The 21,147-nt window shown below is 38.6% G+C and overlaps 1 protein-coding gene across 3 annotated transcripts in view; it reads right to left on the bottom strand.

Moving 5' to 3' along the window:
- Positions 1-21,147, bottom strand: part of LOC124168180 (endothelial PAS domain-containing protein 1-like) — a 515,843-nt gene that overhangs the window by 347,748 nt on the left and 146,948 nt on the right. The window contains exon 1 of one of the 3 annotated variants that reach the window (XM_046546309.1): positions 16,771-17,212. The exons of the other annotated variants lie outside the window; for them this stretch is intronic. Within the exon in view, the coding sequence (XP_046402265.1) occupies positions 16,771-16,910 (140 nt within the window). The 5' untranslated portion in view covers positions 16,911-17,212. Of the gene's footprint in view, positions 1-16,770; positions 17,213-21,147 lie in introns of those variants that run through there. 3 annotated transcript variants of the gene reach the window in all.

Raw genomic sequence — 21,147 nt, forward strand, 5'->3', positions numbered from 1 at the left:
AGTACAGGTAGCATAACCAAAAAGAGGGTTTTCGAAATCACTTAACACCGTTCAGTGAAGCTCTTCATCCCAAAACTAAGATAAGACTAGAGAAACTAACATTCAAAATATCTTCTTCCCTTACTACGACTATCAGGCAGCAAGGATTATACATTACTATTCAACATAACGTTCGCGACATTAATACGACAGTTTTACTAATGTTCCCTAATTTCTTTTCCTCTGGGGACCAAAAAATTATATCAAAGTCTTTCAATCAAAACAGAGACAAAAACGGTTTCAGTAACTGAGCCTCAAGGTGGTTTACATTCAATTCACAAAAGCAATCACATTTTTCGCGACATGATGGATGTTACCCTTCATGAATAATGAAAAAGGTAAACTGCAGAGTAAATTTGAATTAGGAGAAATTTACTGTGAAGTACTCGACTTTTTCACATTTTGCTAATACTACACCTTAAAATTTTCTGAATGGCGAATTAATTATCGATGAGAATGTAACCGCAGCTGACAGCTGTTGAACCCAAAGGTAAGTTTTGCTCGGTTAGTAACGATTATGGAGACAGGTTTCTCACAAGAGCGACTATCTCAATTTTATGGGAATCTATGGAAACCGGCGTTTGACCGCCTCTCCATGATAGACATGGATTCAGCACGGACGAGAGAATTAAAGCTGGCCACTACATTTTTATGCATTGACCACGTGTCCGGGCAAACATTCGAATTTCCACACCTAGGGCCGTAGGTGGCCATTGACTTCGTCCCAAAGCTTGGAAAAATTGGAATTGGTCGGAGTAGGATATCTCACTAGCAAACGTTTAGACGTGTAACCACTTCGGTCCAAGCGATTGAGCTTAGAGCAAGCGTATCTAGTCAATTTATGTAAGATTACAATATCAACGAAGGTATCTCTTTTGTATCTACAAATACTTCCCTCCAAAACAGGCAGTAACAACGGCTAAAGGAATTGAATACATGGAATATGTATCAGTAAGGATAATATTTCCTACTACGGAAAATTGGTCCCACTTTTTCTGTGCTTTACTCGATACAATTGAAGAGGACACTAATATTACAATAGATGATTCTCCAGTCGGCCTATAGATGTGCCGTCACAAACCGCGCATGTAAATGGTTTTACAGAAGTCTCCACTCGCGCCGCTGATGAGCAGAGCGATCCGAATTACACGGAGAAATGAGATATAATTAGGTCTGCAAACCGAAATGTATATTCTTGACGCTGAGATATTTCAAATGCTTAACTTTTGCTATGCTAAATCGCGCAATTACTAATGCTTTTTAGATACTGCAAATACTATAAATACTGAAAAATTAATGGATCGCTTAGCACTCAACGCCGCGTTAGGGACATTTTTGAAAACCGATTAACATATGAGTCCCTATTTCGATTTTCGGTCAAATTGAAATATTTCTCAATACTGAATTCCAATGCACTGTGGTACATCTTAAATGTAAAGCTACATAAAATCACAAGTTCAAGAGTTAACAATTACATTCCTTTCCCGAATGTTCAATTGTTCACGACAGCATAGGTTACTATGCGGCACGTAGTCAATTTTTTGTATTTTAATTATTTTTTTCTAAAGAAAAGACGTAATTTCCACCCAGTTGCCTTAGAATAATACTTGCTTCGCTAACCTCTTCCATGATGCATGAGAAATGAAATGAAAATCACGAGGTGGCATAAAGATATGTAAAATCGTCATTAAGTAGTCTTTAACTGTAGTAATTCAGACCTCGGAGCCGAGATGATACGGATTCAAGCCTTTCTGATGATTGCAGCTAACGAAGGCGGAAAAACGTCTACAACCTGTCCCTCATGCGTCACCCTGATTGGGAGGCCAACGCCTCGTGAGTTGACGTGATCCCGTGCCGCGATTCGCGAACATGAAAAATCAGCATGTGACACGCGCATAATTGATGAGACAGGCAGGAAGGGTGGGTTATCCCCGGTAATGAGAGAGATAAATCTGGACGAAGGAGCTGCGACCCTGCCTGAATTTTAATACGTACCCAAGAGCAGAGTCTGGGGAGCCGAACACGTTTTCTTACCCGTGTCCACTAGGTTGCCTCATTTAGCCACTAATTTCTCGATCTGGAAACTCCTATCGATGTTACAGGCGTGATTTGTCGTCAAAGTCGGTCACATATCAACTATTGGAATTTTCGTCCCGCAGTTGAGCCCATGTTCTTGGGTATCACCGCGTGGAATTTTTATATGACAACAGTTTCGAGGTCGAACTTGAAGACGCTAAGTGAAATTTTATGTTAGATTATGCCTGCGAAAATGTCGTCGAATCACAAAAACAAAGCGGCGATATTCAAGAACATGGACTCACCACTGAATTCACGTCGCGGTAAACTACCAGCCGATTGTTTGCTTCAAAGTTATAAACGTAAAAAAAATAAAATTTAGTTTTCAGATTGATCCATCGAAAAAGTAAATACAAAAAAAAATGACTATCATATTTTTTATTATAGAGACATCAGTAACGAAGCCGTTTCCGGGAGCCATTATAATAAGGCAACTAATAGATACTTTTAAATGGCCTGGATTTTTATGCCAATATCCATCATGAGAGATGTCAGAAGAAAGATTTAGTGCTTCCCCAGGGAAAAGACTGCGTGAAGAGTTCACGACATCGCCACCGTGTCAGGAACTGCATTACTGTCCTGGTGGCGATCCCGAGAACTCGTCACTTAAGTGATATGTATCTTTACCTACAAATATAATGTGATAATATAGTCGAAAAAATAAATTACAATGTTTCTGTTTTCGTTAATATAACAACAATTTGAGAGAAATTTTCAAACAGAAGATATTTAAAAAATAGGATACAAAATAAATTGCGCATCATCGATAAGTGTTTGTACCTTTTTCCAGGTATTACCACACACTTCAAAGAGAAAATGGCATAAAGAGGCATCCTGGAGTTCTGCCTGACTCTTGATCCGTGAGGAGACCATCAATGAATCCTGATGGAAAACACCGCCAAGGATTTGTCCGTGCAGGTTCGGAGCACGCAAACAGAGAGAAATAACAGAACGCAGTCTCTCACGGCCAGGCAGAAGAAATTTGCAGAACGGGAGGAGGAAACTCCAGGAAAAACTCACCTTTCTCCACATCTCAACTGATCCATAATAATGATGAATATTTTTCACACTGCTCTCCACATTCCAGGACGAGTATAAGGAAATTGTATTCCGTAAATCGATGAAAAAAGACAGGTTTCGAATGGAAATGGGGATGAAACGCACAATAAATCAGGTGACAAAGACCTAGTGAGCATGGCAAATTTCAATGGAATGGGATATTTTTCGGATAAAAAAATCCAAACTCGCCACTACGCACGATTCTTTCGCCTCAGGAGATGTACAGGTTTTAGAAGATAGAAAAAATACGAACGGACCTCGTGAAATACACATTTGGTAGAGAAATTTTAAAGTGTTATTTATCGCTGGGAGTTACATAAAAGGGTGCTTAAGAATAAATTAGTTTTGGTTCAACGCAGTACACTTTGAAGACTGAAATACTTAATACAGAAGACTTTTAAATAGGGTTCTCATGGCCAGCACAGCAATATATGCATTACGATTAAGTATCAAGAATTTCGAAAACTCTTGACACACAGAACGATGACTGAAACACAGGTGACGCAGTGGTTTGGAAATTATGGCTCTTTCCCCTTACAGGTCCTCAAAACAAAAAGCACCCTTACAATCCATAAAAATCCAGGAGAAGCGAGGTGACTCAGAGAAATGAACTGGCTCCTCTCTGCCATCGATGAATGAAATTCACACGACTATGTCTGTGGTCCACCCTATCCTAAGCAAAGCAACCTTGAAGCTGAAAAATTGAACGACATTTATATTTACTGGCTTCCCTGGAACTCCTCAATACCACATAAATATTCAGCAAATTTTGTCCCCTTTCATTAGACTTCGCAATACTCAGGACAATAAACAGGGATTAAAGAACTAGGAGTGTTTCACTAAATTTAACACATAGCTGACAGTGCAGTCATTTTTTTTTCTATGGAATTCACACACAGAGCAAAAGTAACACTAAACTCATTCCTCCACCTTTAAGGCGATCTTAAGGTTTTAAGGCTAACAACAGATTTCAAAACGATAGCAGCAGAACTAGCTTCCGATACACTTCCCTAAATTCTAGTCACCAGAGGGGAATCGTCACACTCGATGTTATACTGAAGCCACTGGAATCCCCAGCTCAATGTCACAGCGGCGGTTCCGTTGAATTCCATCGCATTTCAACGTGCCTTATTGGTAAATACCATCCCATATATTAATACAATCATTCACAAAATTCATTCAATATCGTCGAATCGCCTTTTAACCGGTATATTTCATAATATTTACAGAATGAAGTTGAGATTTCGCTTGAGAAAATGTCCGATGATTATTAACTGCATCAAAATGGAGACTAACCGAGTAATATTAGTGCTATTTAGAAGCATTTTACTATAATTACAAGCCCAAATTCACCTGATAGAGATTGTGATGAGAAGTAAGTCCAGCACAAGTATACCAAAAGAGTTATGCAATTTCCGAAAAATTTATGCGAAATCAATACACTCGGATGGATATAAACATGAAATACTGGTGCCTTCAAAACAGCCCGATGGCAGAACAGAATGAGAAGCATTCTAGAAATAAAACTAATGCAAGTTACCAAATAAGCTATAGGAGATATAAAAATGAATGCTAATAAACTTAAAAATATCTTATAAAGATTAATGCCGTCTCAACGAATATAAATTTGCCCTTGCACACCATTGGCAAGATTAACGGAGTTCATTTTAAAGCAATGGAAAAAGCACTGAAAACTTTAAACCACAGTACACGTGAAAAAACAGCATAAAATTTCAATTACAGAACTCAAACATTCATTGATTGAGAAAAGAATGATATCTTTTGAACAATAAAGATAACAATATGGCGACAAGAAGAGAACCAATAATGAGAAAATGGATCACATCCTTTCGTTCTCACAAATAGTATTAAATTATAATTACTCAAAGATAGAATATGATTCATTTGTTTTCGGGAATAAACGAAAATTTAATAAATAATTCACCGAGTAATTTGCGACGTGGATTTGTATTTGATGAGGCACAACGTTTTTGTACGCGTGATAAGAAATCAAGAATAAATATAAAATAGGAGAGTGAATGGGAAACCATTAGAAATAAATGTGAACAAATATTATCTCTTCCGTGAAAATAACGTTCCGCTCGTTTTGACGTGAATAGTTTTTGGGGCTCACGAAGTGGAATGTCACCTAGTGCCAGCATCGCGCCACCATCACCAAGAAGGCATTTACAATTTCTTCGCCATGAAGTCTGAGCCTAGAGCTTTACCAAGAATCTCAACCTTTACATCCAGAAAGAGACCGGACCACTTACTAGAAACAGGATCCGTCACAAAGGCACGGTTCACGGGCAGCTAAGGAGTGATTAAATGGATGTCATTTAAAAATCCGAGGACTGATTCTGTGAAAAATAGCTCGACGGTTCGGAAACAGTTCTACCGTTGATCATTGGCGGATAAAGACGGGGGGCGCCCCTCCCCCCCCCCCCCCTTGCGGGACCGCCCGTATTGTCAAACATTGCAGAACCACAATTATAACTTTTCTATGTCATAAGATGGCATTTTCTTGTACACGTGTGCAATAAATTTAATTATAATTTTCTCAAACTCTACATGTGACTTGATTATTTTTTTATCAGGATAAAAGTAAAGGTAACTCAGGATATCTTTTGCGTCCCCCTTCCCCCGTCGAGTTTTTTCTGTATACGCTACTGCTGATGATTCGTGAATCTGCGAATAAAGTGGCTGACTTTGAGGCCGTCTTCCACCGAATTAATTATTCATTACTTTTAAAATAGACGAGTTAAGCAATGTTAAATGAGATATCTATCACCAGGAGTCGTGAAATAAATATCTGCTCTACATAGACTAAACTGGCAGGAGCCCTGACTACATTTAGCAGGTTAGGCCATTTAGATATTTTAAGATTTGAAGACTATTAATTATTCTAGCCGGGCTTAACATCAAATATCCGTTCTCGTCTGAATACAAGGAATCATGGACACTTCTACACCAGCATACTACCCCGCAAGTCGCCTCAATAGGCGTGTGGCGGGGCTTGCTAGGACACCACCCGCTGACAGTAAGGAAATTCGCATACGATATTCCTGCCATCTTTTATTAAAATCCTTCATTCTTATGGAGAAAAAATAATTCCAATACCTATCCGTTCGGCAAAACGTGCCTCTTAATTTATCGTTTCTGTCGGACTTGGAAAATAGAAGGGTTCTAATATGATGTTCTCCGTAGAGTCCTGAATGATATCTATTCCTAATTGGTGAAGCAGTATAAGCCAAATGGACAAAGTGAAATGGATCCACAGCAGAGGAACAACGAAGTACTGGACATGGTGGGCGAGGAAAGGAAGCTTCAAAATGAGATAAGGAGGAGGCAGACGGTATGGATGGAGCGAACACTGAGGGATGAGGGGATGTTGTAAACCGTTTATAGAGAAAAATGTTGGGTAAGCAAAGAAGGGCTTGGAAGAGAATTTATAGGTACAATAAATGATATAAGGCCTTACTTTTAATTGAAGAGTAAAGTCCGAATTGGGAGAGGAGACAGGCTGTAGTAGCCTGAGAAATTACCCGTTTAAACCAACCTAAACATATAGAATACTCTAATAATAACAACCAGAATATAAAAGGTACAATATCCCCGTCATGGAAGATACCACGCACAAACGACCACCTTCAAACTATCACCTAAGGCCGACTCTTTCCCATTCTCGTCCCACAAAAGGATTAGGAGAATGAAAATGCAAGAAAAACAAAGGCAAAACGCAGGGGTGAGGGTGAGGAGGTGGATGGGGGATTTAGTTAAAGAAAAGAGATTGACCCAAAAGATAATACGGGAATCGTGTCCACTGTACAATGAGTGAGACACTATTCCTAACTATTCACGAATAATATTCTACACTTGAGCTGAATTCACCGAGTAAACAATCATCTACGTTGCTCCTTACTGCTCAAACCATTGTTAACGAGAGTCTGTATACCTATAACAAAGGAAGATACTAGAAGAAGGAGTAAGAACTGGAAACGAGGAAAAACATCAGCAATAAATAAATTGCCAGGGAGTACGGCCAAAGGAAATTACGGCATGAAGCAAAAATAGAAGATGGATTCAGTCAACCAAACTTGTGTAAGCACTAACGTTCATCTTTTATGAGTTAATTTATATATTTTTTTTTATTTTTAAAGATCTTTCAAAGAAATTAAACATTTCACTCATTTCTTTCGTGCACGACCAAACTCAACAGAAAAAACAATATTGGCAATAGCAATGATTCATGGAATACTAGCAGATAGATCTAATCCCTACCAGTTTACGCTGACGCTTTCCGCGAATTCAATAAACAGAATTTTAAATCTACACACCGTATTTACTCGTGTAAGCCGCGCCCTCGTGTATCTCGCGCGACCCTATTTTTGGGCCGACTCGTGCGGAAAAAAACTTCCTAACGCTTTTTGGGTGCGGTCTAATACAGGAACTCGTGATCCGTAGCTAGGCCGATAAATTTACGTTTCCGTGATTAATGAGGTTTAATAATGTTAGAAAATAATTACTGGGAAGTCTTCGTAGTTTAAATGCTAAACTCTGGAGAAATAAACGATAAGAATTTGAGGAAAAATGGAACGCGGCTTACATTAAAATTTGGAGGATTCGTGTAAGCCGCGCACCCCCAATTCTTTCACCGGAATTTCCAGAAAAAAAGGTGAGCGGCTTCTACGGGTAAATACGGTAACTAAAAGATAGTGTTGGAATCAGACTGATGTGCATGAGAGAAATGAATTGACTATAAGTCAGAAGTAACATACAACTTAAGGAGCAATACTGCTATCCCGTTGGAACTGGAATATCTTGTTACGTGCCCATAAATTATGCGATGAGGAGACCTCTCTAATGCTTCAGTTAACAACAAAATAAAAGGAGATAAGAGAAAAATGCGATCAGATAATTCATGAGGAGGACAATTCGTAAGTTTACTGGAGAGTGTTTCAACTTCATGTATTTATGTGAATCTCCATGCACATGTACTATACCTAGAGATACGTGAAAATCGCACTTTCATTTTTATTTAATCGCACTTTCTATAACAGTTTATCGCATTTTGTAGCGTCTATTTTTTTATTTTCATAATGAGGTAGATAACGATAAAATGTAGTAAAACAGTTATATGACAAAATGCAAAATATTTTAAATAATTGTGTTGTAGAACAAAAATAAATTAAGGAATAAGACAGATAGTGGCGGAGGTGTAGCTAGCCCGCGCCTACTTGTAGTTCGTGGCCACGTAGAGTCACAGCCAACTAGCAGCTGGCCAGTCGCTCACATGCTTTAAGCGGCGAATGTCGGCGGAGCATTCAAAACTGTGTTCGGCATAAAATGTACGAATTTTGCCGTAGAAAAGGCAAATATGCGTAAAAATATCATAAAAGTCCAGTCATCGCATCTATTTCGCATTTATTTGCGCACATCGCATCTACGTCGTATTCATCGCATTTGCGATTTTCACGCGTCTCTAACTGTACCTAATGATAGTAGAGAAAAATTAAATTACAATCATGGGTATCCCATGAAATAATACCACAAATTATCACGGAACATGGTATAATTAAACTTGTAATTCTAATGTAATTAAATATCATACGACGAGAAAGCCTGAAATATTACACCACAACGTGCTCATTAGCAACATTCGCAAGCTTTCAATACAACGAGGCGCATACTAAAAGAGATTTTCGCACATGACATCCACCGAAATTAATTTGAATTTTTTTTTCTAAATCACGGGATTCTAATCAGAGCTCCTGGATGGGAAGCCAAAGTAAATCCACCGGAAAACTCGATTCTCCAAGCATTTCTCAGAGGTTTCTCTGAGAAATGCTTAGAGAAGCCTTGAGATGAGAGCAGGTTCTTCGAAAGGTGTGATGTTAAAAGTCTCAATATAGAACTTGAGAAAATATCAAATAGGATATCAAATAAGGAACGCTCAACGGCTGGGCATTATTTGCATATAATAATTTCCCCAAATCTAGTATTAATCAAATTCATGCTGGTATCAACTAAACCGCTACCGACTCTATTTGCTTGACGAAATAAAACAGCGTTCCAAGAATTCATTTGCAAACTGAAAAAATATAAATTTTAATCTCCCCTAATCGAGCTTCGCAATAATGGTGATATTGTTAGCGTTCAGAGAATGAACGAAGAATGAGAGAGTGAAAATATTACGTTGGCATTACAGCATAGAGAACCTTTATTGGGATACTTATACTTTCAAATTTCTGTATAAAATTTCTCCGTTTGCGATTTTCAATGCCTCCGAAATTATTTTTATAAAGTTTTTAAAATAATTTTTGGAATGCTACTCTCCTACTGAAACCTGTTTGTGTCACTCACGCAATCAGGTTAGCGAGGAAATATCCAGCAGAAGACGCCGCACTCGTGCCAATAGAAAAGACTCGTAAAGGAAAAGAAACGTAACACTCACTCGCTCACTTACAAACCTTTCGTTTTCCATTTCTTGAGTAATTTGCACAATCACTTCATTGCATTCCCCTCTGTCCAAACACTCCCTTTATCCTATCGCTTTACTTGCCCGCCAAAGAGTCGAGGATCATCATTAATTTTATTCAATTTGCATTCTTAGAACACTACAGTAAATTTTTCAAGCAATTGATTTTACTTTTGATTAATGCATTTGGGTATCAATAGTGGAAATAAATGTCGTTGAAAACATAAATTGATGTAAGAAAACTGTTCCAGGAAAAATAATCGGGAATAGTTTTACCCCGGTTTCGCAATAAAATCAAATATTGACACTCACACTGCAACACGCTATGATTTAAAAGGCGATATGAAATTGATAATAAAAAAGTTGAACAAAAATGATCAAACTCCGCACTAGAGGATTCAAGAGATTAAATTTTTTCCAATTCCACAATATCCTACCGTGTCCACTCGCAAATCTCTTGGCATCAACTCAAAAATGCCGAACTACTGGTACAAATGTTAACACTATTACAAATATAAACATTTTAAGGGGGATCGGTTTGGTGTGGTTGATAGAGTGTTGGCTTCCCACCCGGTGGGCCCGGGTTCAAATCCCAGCAGCGGCAGAGAGTTTCCAGAGACTGCCCGATCCCTGCTTTAGTGTTGTGTGGAGGACATTTCAAGCGCAACACTCCGTCCGTCGGATGGGACGTTAAGCCGTGGTCCCCTTGGCGCCTTTCGTTAAGAGCAGGCTAATGCCGACGCCGGGTTTCTCTCCACCCTTCCCTACCTACCCTTCCTTACCTACCCTTCCCTCATGGCGCAAATGACCTCAGCTGTCGGTCGCCTCCTCCAAATACCATACCATACCAACATTTTAAGTTGCTATTCGAAAGGAGGAATCGAAAGTCTAAAATGAGACTGCCACATCATTAACATTATCTTCCAACTGCTCGTACATCCTCTGCAACGTGCACCGAAACAATCCAATCGAAATGGCTCTCAACTAGCAACAAAATGGAGACACGTCTCCGAACGCTCACGAGAACCACATGACACCTTAAGCTGCATCTTATTTCTAATAAAGAATAACTGTGTATTCATAAAAACCGCAGATAATTACTACAGAATCTGGAACTGTCATTCTGGATTACCCAACGACTTCATATGCATAAATTAATTTTAAAAATTACACGCCATCTTTACCTTGCCACCAAATACTCTAACAAATGTTATTGTCGAGTATATCAATCTCTAAATAACATTTTTATGGTCTAAACCATTTTCTTTACAATTTTACCTCCAAAATTTTAACCCGAAATTCTAAGAGTCGTGAAAAAAAAGAAGAGATAGATGATACACATTCCAATTTAGAGTTTTTCCGTAAAATAATCGTGGTCATTTATCTAAAAAGAGTTAAAGAACGACATTGAGGAAAGGAAGAATATTTCATGGACAACCTCCCACGATATGATCATAAAAACACCGGCATTCTCATTATCACAAAAAAATGTTTTGTCTTACAACAGTTAAAAACTTGTACATACGGAAGTAGGATAAATGATAACGTAGTTCAATTAATTTATTAAGCAAATAAATCCAGAAACAAACTATTGGAAATCGTTGCATAAATTACACCCTATGCATGCAATGGAAACACTACACGCGGTTCATCTCAACTTCAAGCATTTAGTTCCACCAAAATAATCAACACGGACAATACCACTACCCTATAAATTAAATTTACTAGAAGGTTTTTCGCAAAACCCTAACTGAGCAATAACCATCAATGCAGACCAAACACAATAAGGCAGAAGTGTGATTCCCTCTTCCCAGTTTACCCTTCCCGCTGATATATATACATTTTCTTATACTTATAAAGACACCAAATGGAAATAAAGTGGGTTCATTCACTAATGAACATGGTTATAATCCATTAACAATTCGTGGAATTGTTTTCTAATTCTAGTTTAGGTGACATCAGTGGAAGAGTTAAAATGGCTCGATTTAACATGGTAGCAATCATACTTACGCTTGAAATGCGCAAAATTAAAGCTAACCAAAGATTTCATTATATGTAAAATAGGTCGTAGGTGTTTCTTCAACATGACAAAGAAAGGTAGGAGTTCCTCCATTATCTTTTGCGGCAAAAAAATTTGCAGGCAAGAGCGAACTAACAAGAAGTTGCACTATTATATCGTTGTGATAGTTTCAGTTAGTCACACCTCAAGATACCGGAACTCAATTCATAACATCATAAGGGGAGAGAATAACGCCAAACAGGAATACCAATTCGGGAAGAGTTTATTATGCATAAATTTAGGGTAGATTTTCAACGTGGAATCCAAAAAGTAATTAATACACAAATTATAACGTGGATAATTAATATTACGAATACTGTTAATCCCATATTAAGTACTGAAGAAAATATTATGCAAAATTTCTCAATTATATCCTTATTAAAACTGAACATCATGAATTGGTCTACAGCGTTTACAAGTGAAAGTTAAAAAGATAATAAACCACAACAATAGTTTTCATCACTATGCTATACTAAGCACACGAGCTTCATCCGCTGTAATGAAATCGTAACATAGGTACACTACTTTGCGATAATTATCGGGGAAATCTTAACTCAGACGCAATACATTCTTCTCACAGTCTTAGAACTAATAGTTTCAAAGATGAATGAAAATACAGCCAATATGTTCACAGGTATGGAATGCAATGGTACTACCTTTAAAAACCAAGATTTAGTTCATCGTCACTAACCATTAATTGTCATTAATCCTAGGATAGGTTTGAAACAGCTCTCCGCTCAATTCTCCAATCAGCTGGTCTTATAACACCAACATAATTTAAGACACGGTCTCTGGCGTTACTTTGTGGAACCGTTTCACGTTAAGCAATAATAAAAATACTTAGTTACATTCCACACTTCATTTCAAATGGTACGACCCGGGTTTCTGCATATCAGGATAGCATGATACGCAGAGTGTGGAAAATAACAAAGTATTTTATTATTGTTTAACCAGCATAATTCTCCTGCTTTCCACATTTCAACACCCGATGTACCTCATCCGTGGCCTACCTCTGCCGTTCATCCCTTCCTCCTGTCCTTGCACGATAATTTATATTATACCATCGTGTCTCTAAAATCTAAAATTGTAGACACTCTGCTGACAGAATATTAACCATTCTTATACCTCAAAGAGAAGTAATAGTTCAACTGGAGCAAAATCAAAGAAATCTGAGCTCATCGAGAGAGAACATCACACCTTTGGGCCATCGAGTGGACCGTTTCTAACGACGAATGCCATGATTGATGACTACTGATGACGTCCTGTTACTTGAGGAGATCAAGGCCCATGCAACAAAAGTGAAACCAAGAGTAAACGGAGCAAATACAAACAGTGAAAGGGACGACAGTGAGTTTCGCCTTACCTAGAGCTTCTAAAAAAAGCTCTCTCCTACGAATTTAGCCCCCAGATCTTATAACATGAGGTGAAAATTCACGCACCCTGTTCCTATTTTTGTTAGCACCAATTGTCCAAGCTTTGCAATTTAAATCAGTTTAAATAAGATCACTTATGAACATTCACGACCAAGCATGCTACAAAATAATTATTGCTAATGGTTCTTCACGATCATCCACCGAATTCGACAAATCACGAGAGCCAAATATAAAACTATTTATATACACAAACACATTCAACCATGAAGGATCCTTTTACTGTTCCATTCTACTAACAAAAATTAAGTTGACAGGGAATCTCTACCACGAAGTGGCTGCAATAGTTGCACGACGTTTCGCATCCATAATAGCATTTATCTTCAGGTGTGTTGGGCTAAAATACCTTTATAAGATGGCGGAACACACCTGAAAGCCCTACTTCTAAAGAACATCAAAGGTTAGGCGGGAAAAATACACTACTGCGTCTAAATAGCCATTACACACCGGAATAATTGATGCAAACTTTTACAGCATTGATGATTCGTTATGCAAAGCGTTTACGCACAATGAATTGGTATTTTGCTTCTCACTTCCCCTAAAAGTGAAAATACGAGTGATATTGCTAAATTTCACGCATGAGTACTCAAATACAAGGACCTAAGTACAAAGCGCTTTATATATCTAAACTAGCATTTTGCCGGCAAAGTGAAAGATAGTTAAAATCTTGATGATTCTCGCATGATATTTAGCTGATAAAAGCAATTAATTTTCATTTTAAAAGGCCTAGAGTAAGTTTTTCAACGTATTACAAAATATATTTTAGCAAAATAAGAGATGGTAATTTCATTTTCACAACGGTTTTTTCTTATAACACAAAATGATTCCAGAGTTATGATGGAAAATGGCAGAGCTACCATGTTAATACTAAGTCGACGCAGCTATCCGGTATGACAAAAAGCTGCCTCACCCCTTCGAAAAATATTTTCATTCAAAGTGAATGAAGCAGGGATTTAAAAGAAAAAATAAATACCGGATCTTGGCGGGAAAAGCCCGTACTTCAGCCATGATTTCACCGAATCCGGACCAGCATCTACAATTACGCCCCATTTAATTACACCAGTACCATTGGATAACGTGTACAATTGTTAACTGACATTTAGCGCTAGTAAGTGACGCTTACGGCAATTTTATGCATGTAAATTATATTTCAAGCTAAGTGATATAATAATCATAACGATGCCTACGTTTACAATCGAATTTTAGGGCTACCAAGGCATTTCTCAAATTTACTTGATGGGAAAACAAAATACAACTATGTCCTGGGAGGAGTAAATTCAACTCGAATTGGAACCTTGGGTGGATAGGCGCAGATGTTAGTACCCAGCCACCGAAAATGCGGAATTACGGGTGGGCAGAGAATACTTCACCATTAAAACAGCTAAAATCCATTCGCACACCCGTTTTATATTTATTAATTTAATTTTTATTATAATTATATTTCAGTTCCACCAATTACAACGTTCAAATACATACTTGTACATCTTAATGCCTTGAGGCACAAGAATATGTTTGAAATTTGAACGAACAACTTGAAAAGAATGGCAGAATAGTACTTCAAAAAAAGGAATAGCAAATGACATCCTGGACACTATTTTGAAAACATTTTTGAAAATAGTTTTTCAATACCAAAATGTGACTCAAAATGGCGAAAAAGTTTTTGTTTGCATCACCGGATAAGTTCTCACTCATGACCAAAAATTATTATGGAACGAAGTCTACGATCCTGTAAATATTAAATTTGCCGTGAACTTCGACATTTGGCTGAGATATTCAGAACACGTAGCCGATTGCCAGCCGATAACTGCTCAATGACAGTCGTGAAGATGGTTAAAGGCGTAATGTGGAGCAATTCTGGAGAAATAAGCAGTAGAAATTCTTCTTCACGTGGACTGGAAAATGACCTTTGTCACACCAACTACGTAGAGATAACCATCTTAGACATATACGGGAATATTACATAGTCGTATGTGAAAAAGAAGAGACATCGCAATTTCTTCAGTCGGATAAACTGTTCAAGACCATGTTTCCGGTACATGGCAACATTTTCAGGAGCTTCTCAAGCGTCAACCATCCATGTTTGAATTTCAATGCGACAAATGATAGATCTTGCCAAATTCAGGAGGGACCGTAGTGGCTTACGGTTAGAGCCACACTTTTTAAGGCTATTATGATTAGAGCTACCACTTTGCTATTGGACGAACGGTATGAGGCTCAAATACCGGGTGAAAATCATTACATACCAGCACGAAAAAATTCTCACGAGTAATTAGCCCTTCTACCCACGAATACAGACGATTCGGCTTGGATGAGTTCGGCACTGACTGATCCGAACAAATGCTCGGGCTTAAAGACTGAATGAGAGTTTAACAAACATTATTGCTCTCTACTCATATCATGGCATCGCGACTGAACAAAATGAAGACGACAGACAGGAGAGTAAGTCACGAGCTACTCTATGAAGTCCAAAGCGGGACTAGGACAAAATGTGCAGCCATAACAGTTTCAAGCAAATAGTCCCCAACCGTGAATGCGTGAAATTTGCATGCATCTTGAGGTGAGCTCAAGCCTCATCCAAATTAATCCTTGTGTTAAAGGACTGAGCAAGTGCGTGGTCAACTTCATCTGCTACTAGTCATCGCGATAAGAGCAAAATGAAGACTACCACCGGGAGGGTTTTGAGAGTGAGCGTGTGACCAACAGGCGCGCTATATACACTGGCTACACGATATGCACGAGAATGTATGGAGGATGTAGGAAGGTACAAAAACTCGGCGGCGGAATAGGGGTCAGTAGGCAAAGTATCGGCAATTCCTAGCAACTAACCCAGAATGAGTATAATTCACATGCCTATGACTCATCCTGGGGTGATTTCGGCCCTCACCGATCCAACAAACGGATTTAAGTGCGGAGAGAGAAAGTAGCCAACCTAATAGCTATTGACGCGGTAGTAACGCGATTGAACAAAATGAAGACGACACACAGGAAGGTGGGACACGAACCAAGCTAGGAGGTTGCCCGCGGGTAAGGGGTTACAGGCACACAACCGTGGCACTTTCAAACAACTAGACCCTCTTATCATTATTACGTGAAATTCGCACGCCAGTGGCTTAGCCTGGAATGAAGCTTCAAGCGAGAGCGTAACCAACTTTCACTACCAACGTACTGGCAATACATTTTTGGTGAAAAAATTGGCCACAGGGAGGGTTTTGGGAGTTCGTGAAAAACTTCTATGCCGCCTACACGCTTTCGACGAGATATAAACAATATTAAAACGGTCACCGGGAGTGTAGGATTACACTATAGGATATTGTTATTCCAACCAACTTCATTTAAATTAGTTCGTAACTGGGATACGAACCGATACATGTGACTTAGCCCGCGGGACAGGGGCAGTAGGTAAAACATAAGTTGCCGCAGTATATACAACCACTAGCCCCCTACCTTTAATCCATGAAATACCTCTATAATATATAACGTCAGTGTCTTAGCCTTAAGCCCACACCTGTCCTAACTGATCCAACGGCTAAAGAGGTGGTTCAGAGAATAACTAACTTGAGCTGCACCTACACACTAGCAACGCGACTAGAATAGTGTAAAGGCAGCAAACAAGAGGGTGGGGCACGAACCAATCTATGAAGTCGGCGGCGGGACAGGGGTAGTAGGCGCAGCATGGGTAGCCGTAGCAGTTCCACTGGTTGCCCACGGGGGGCGGGGCTGCGATGTTCAAATCGCAGCCGCGGTAAGGGCAGAAGTCACACGAGAACATGTCCCTGACGGCGCCGGCGACGGCGACCCTTTGCTCTTGGGGAACGGCCCGCGGGCCTTCCGGACCGGCGACGGACGGCTGTCTCCACTCTGGGCGCACTGGCTGGGCAGGGCTGGAGCCGAAGGAGGATGAGGGCACTTGTCGACAGCATGCGAACGGTGTAAGACTTTTGATGGCACTGATGCGATTTCGAAAGGCGGGGAGGTTAGCTGGGCCTGAGGGGTTGGGGAACGGAGGGAGCGAGGGAAGTGGGGATGCAGGTACATCGAGGAAGGTCGGGTGGGAGGTGCTATGCGTATAAATGTGCGTGGGGGAGATCCAGGGGAAAGACTAATGCGGGGGGAAAACAAATAGGAAATCAACTCACAGAAAAGTAGACCAATAACGTACGACTCGGGACGATTGAAAATTTAACACATGACCATCGAATATGATATGCTTTCCGGAAACATTATCAGAACAATGGGTTTAATTGCATATTAATATAATTGACACCAATTAATAATCACTACGCAATTACCCGATTCACTTAAAACATGTACACTCAAAGGTTTATCCTGGATGAAAATATATAAGAACTAAATTTTATTTCTAACGCCTTTACTCCATTGAAATTTCATTAAATTTCAACAAACAGATGATGTAAATGAACATTGATATGATTTTACAGCAACTGATAATCACCCAATTCATACCGAGTCAAGTTAAAAAAAACCTTCGTCATAGTGTTTATTCAAGAAAAGATACTACTAAAATATTATTTCTACCATCCTTCCCACGAAGAGACTTCATCGGAATACAATGCAAATAGATTTAAAGATATGAAGTATATTTTGAATAGTAAATATCGGAAAGCAGACTTGAACCAGAGGAAAGTAGACCATAACATACCAATGCGAAAGGATTTAAATTCAAGATGGCCATACTACATTAAATACTTTCCATAATCACTGTCAAAACGGATTTAAATTCAAGATGGCCATACTACATTAAATACTTTCCATAATCACTGTCAAAACGGAAGGTTGCCTTCACATTGATATTAGTTACACTAATTAACCACCGCCATGATATTACCGAATGCACTTTCGGTCCACGGCCCATTTCTAGAGTAAGAGATAATACCCTACTTAACATCATTTTCAACATCCTTCAGCTAATAAAACTTCACGGAAAGTCAATTACCATTAACATAATTTTACAACATGAATTTCGAAAAAATAAAAATTGAAACTACTTTAAAGCAACAGAAAAGTAGACCAATGCCATTAACATATGCTAAAGGATGATTGAAAATCAACGCATGTCCATTAAATATTAAATGTTTTCCGGAAATATTATCGGAAACGAAGATTTAATGGTATATCTATATTATTAACAATACATAATTATCGCAAGCTTTACCGAAATGGCACAAAATTTAAACAATTTTCAGTTCATTCAAGATCAAGAGACATAAACTAATCCTTATTTCTGATACCCTTACGCCACTAAAAACTCATCTAAATTTAATTTTAATGAATATCAGATAGCCATTTTGACTATAAATAATAAATAGAGTACGGGAGTTTGCTTACTTGTTTGATCGAAATACAATTTAAAAATCAGGACAGCGAACATCGGTAATGCTGCACGGTAGTCGTTGATGAAAGCTAAGGTAAAGAAGACTAATATTTATCCTCACTTAACCGAAAAGGAATTGACAGCTGATTTCAGTTTCTGATCTTTAAGAGTAACAACTACATAGTCACAAAATTTAGCATTCTCGGTTACTTGAGAAACCGAAACGATCATTACACAGAATTGTTTTTTATTTTCAAAATAATGGAGACGAAAATAAATAACTGGCTGAATACCTTGATGAAGCAAGACACTCGTCTGCAAATTTTGCATTGCATAAAACAACATTATAAAAGTCTTCAAATACCAATTGACCAGGCTGTACAATAAACAGTTTTTTAAATGAATAGAAGAGCTAAATTAACTGGATATCGATTATTAAGAGCAATAAATGTATTTTTTAACGGCTACTTCTTTCCATTGGGTGATTAATTCATTAGTATTTGAGGAAATAACAGTTTTTTTAAAGTAACAGATGTCGTTGATGAAAAAGCTGATAATCAAAAGATTGAAGTGAGTATAAAAAAAATCGTCACTACTTCCTTCTCTCGCTTTTCCTTCTCCAGAGCAGCACTATTTCCTCAAACGGCACCTGTTACACGCCTACCGACACTCCGAGCGAGAGTATTTCCATGACATTAGTGATTTAGATCCCCCAAAACAGTATGTGTGTCACCACACTAAAAGTCAAATCAAAAATACATGAACGAAAGAGGAGGAGTCGGATACGAGGATTAAACTATTATTTTACCCATTTCTTTTTCTTCTATCGCCAACACGAGTATCTTTTTTAAATAAATAATACCCTGAAGAATAAATGATTTTGCAACTAAAAAATGTGCGCAAGCATGAACGAGGTATGGGATAATGTGCTACTTTCAATAATTCCCAAGTTAATAATAGTGATTCAAAGTGTTCTTGTTAATACTTGAAAGCCTGGATTACATCGACGAATGAAACAAGGGTGAGTATTCCGCAGCGTACCCATATGTTCGTGAGGCGACTAAAGGGCCATTAATACCCGATTACTTACTTACCTACATGAGAACTCAATTAATTAACTGGACACTTGGGTACCATCTGGATATTCGAACGCCTGTCTTCGAATGAATAAAATGAAACTTCATCGTCCTGTACACTACTTTAATCGCGGAAGTTCACCAGGCGTTTCGGCACATAGCGTCAATCATTTTCGTAGTTTAACGTGAAGTTTTATTAATTTCATTCATATTATTACAACACATCTTTCTTAACAGTGGACCCAGTTTCCGAATGATTTTGGCAAACTCCTGCCGCTGGGCATTATCATCTCCACGGCTAACCTTCACAGTGATTCTTAGCTTTGTGGCATTGACCAATCACTTTGATCGCAGATAACGATAATAAGATTCTAAATGAGAGCGAGACCACGTGGATCTCCACGAGGAAAACCACGTGGATCACCACGTGGGTGCAAACCAAACAAGTTTCCCACACACCGCCTTTCAGTAAATATTTGCCGAGTGCAGATAAAGGCGTCCAATTTACACTTACGTGACTTGAATCAGACTCCTCATCCGGACGTTCCCGATACTTTATTTATTTGCTTTTCAAATTCAAAACCACATACATCATTTTCACACTGAACTGTTCTTCACAATTTTTCTCCATGCCCTTAGCAAGGTGGGATTAGCATCGTGCTGGGGAAAGATTTTCACAGCCTACCTGCCAATTATCTCTTATCAATTACGTGCTCAAATAAATGTTGCAATCCGCACTTAAAATCTGAAAGACGAATCTTCTCCTCAAACATTACCACGTGCTTTGTCTCTCTCCCGTCTGACTTAGTGATAATTTCACCTCCTCAGATTCTCTACAGTTTTTATCCTTATCAGAAAAGCGGAAGGCTCACAATCTCTATAGCTAAGTAAGTAACTATGTTACAGGTGAGATAAAAATTCGAGGGGAACGAAAGTTATCCAAAACTTCGAGGTCAGTTTTCTAAAGCGGAATGGACCAGAAAAAAATCACAAAAAATGTCTTCGCCGAAAACAGCTTTACGAATCAATCATTCAAGAAGGCCCCTAAGCATTATCTACGCATAGACATATTGACACCTTTTTGGTCATCCTTCAAGCATATTTCGATATTATTTCTACAAAATTTAGTTCTAACCATTTTTCCCATAAACGAACATAGAATTTGGAAACGCAAAGTAAATGACGGACAAGCCCACATCGGGTTGATCCGAGTAAACCTCGCCTAAGGCAAATGGCGATGGCCTTTGTCGGCGGGAAATAGAAATAATACCGTAAGGTAATAACACAATGCTTCACGTTAATAGAAGAAATAAGTTTTTCCTCCAATTTTGGAAATTGTTCGGAAAAAATACTTCATGGCAATTTAAGAGGTAACTTCTAGTAGTCTGGACGTATTTTTAGAATACGTTTTAAGTCATAATGCCCACATCTAAGTGATCTCTACATTTCTCCAGGGTTTTCTTCCGCGTCAGCTTATTTATAGACAACAGTTTCGCTGGCTATCCTGCCAGCGTCTTCAGGTCGAAGAGCATGGATAGCCAGCGAAACTGTTGTCTATAAACAAGCTGACGCGGAAGAAAACCCTGGATAAATGCAGA

The sequence above is a fragment of the Ischnura elegans genome, chromosome 11, assembly GCF_921293095.1.
Source record: "Ischnura elegans chromosome 11, ioIscEleg1.1, whole genome shotgun sequence".
NCBI classification, from domain to species: domain Eukaryota; kingdom Metazoa; phylum Arthropoda; class Insecta; order Odonata; family Coenagrionidae; genus Ischnura; species Ischnura elegans.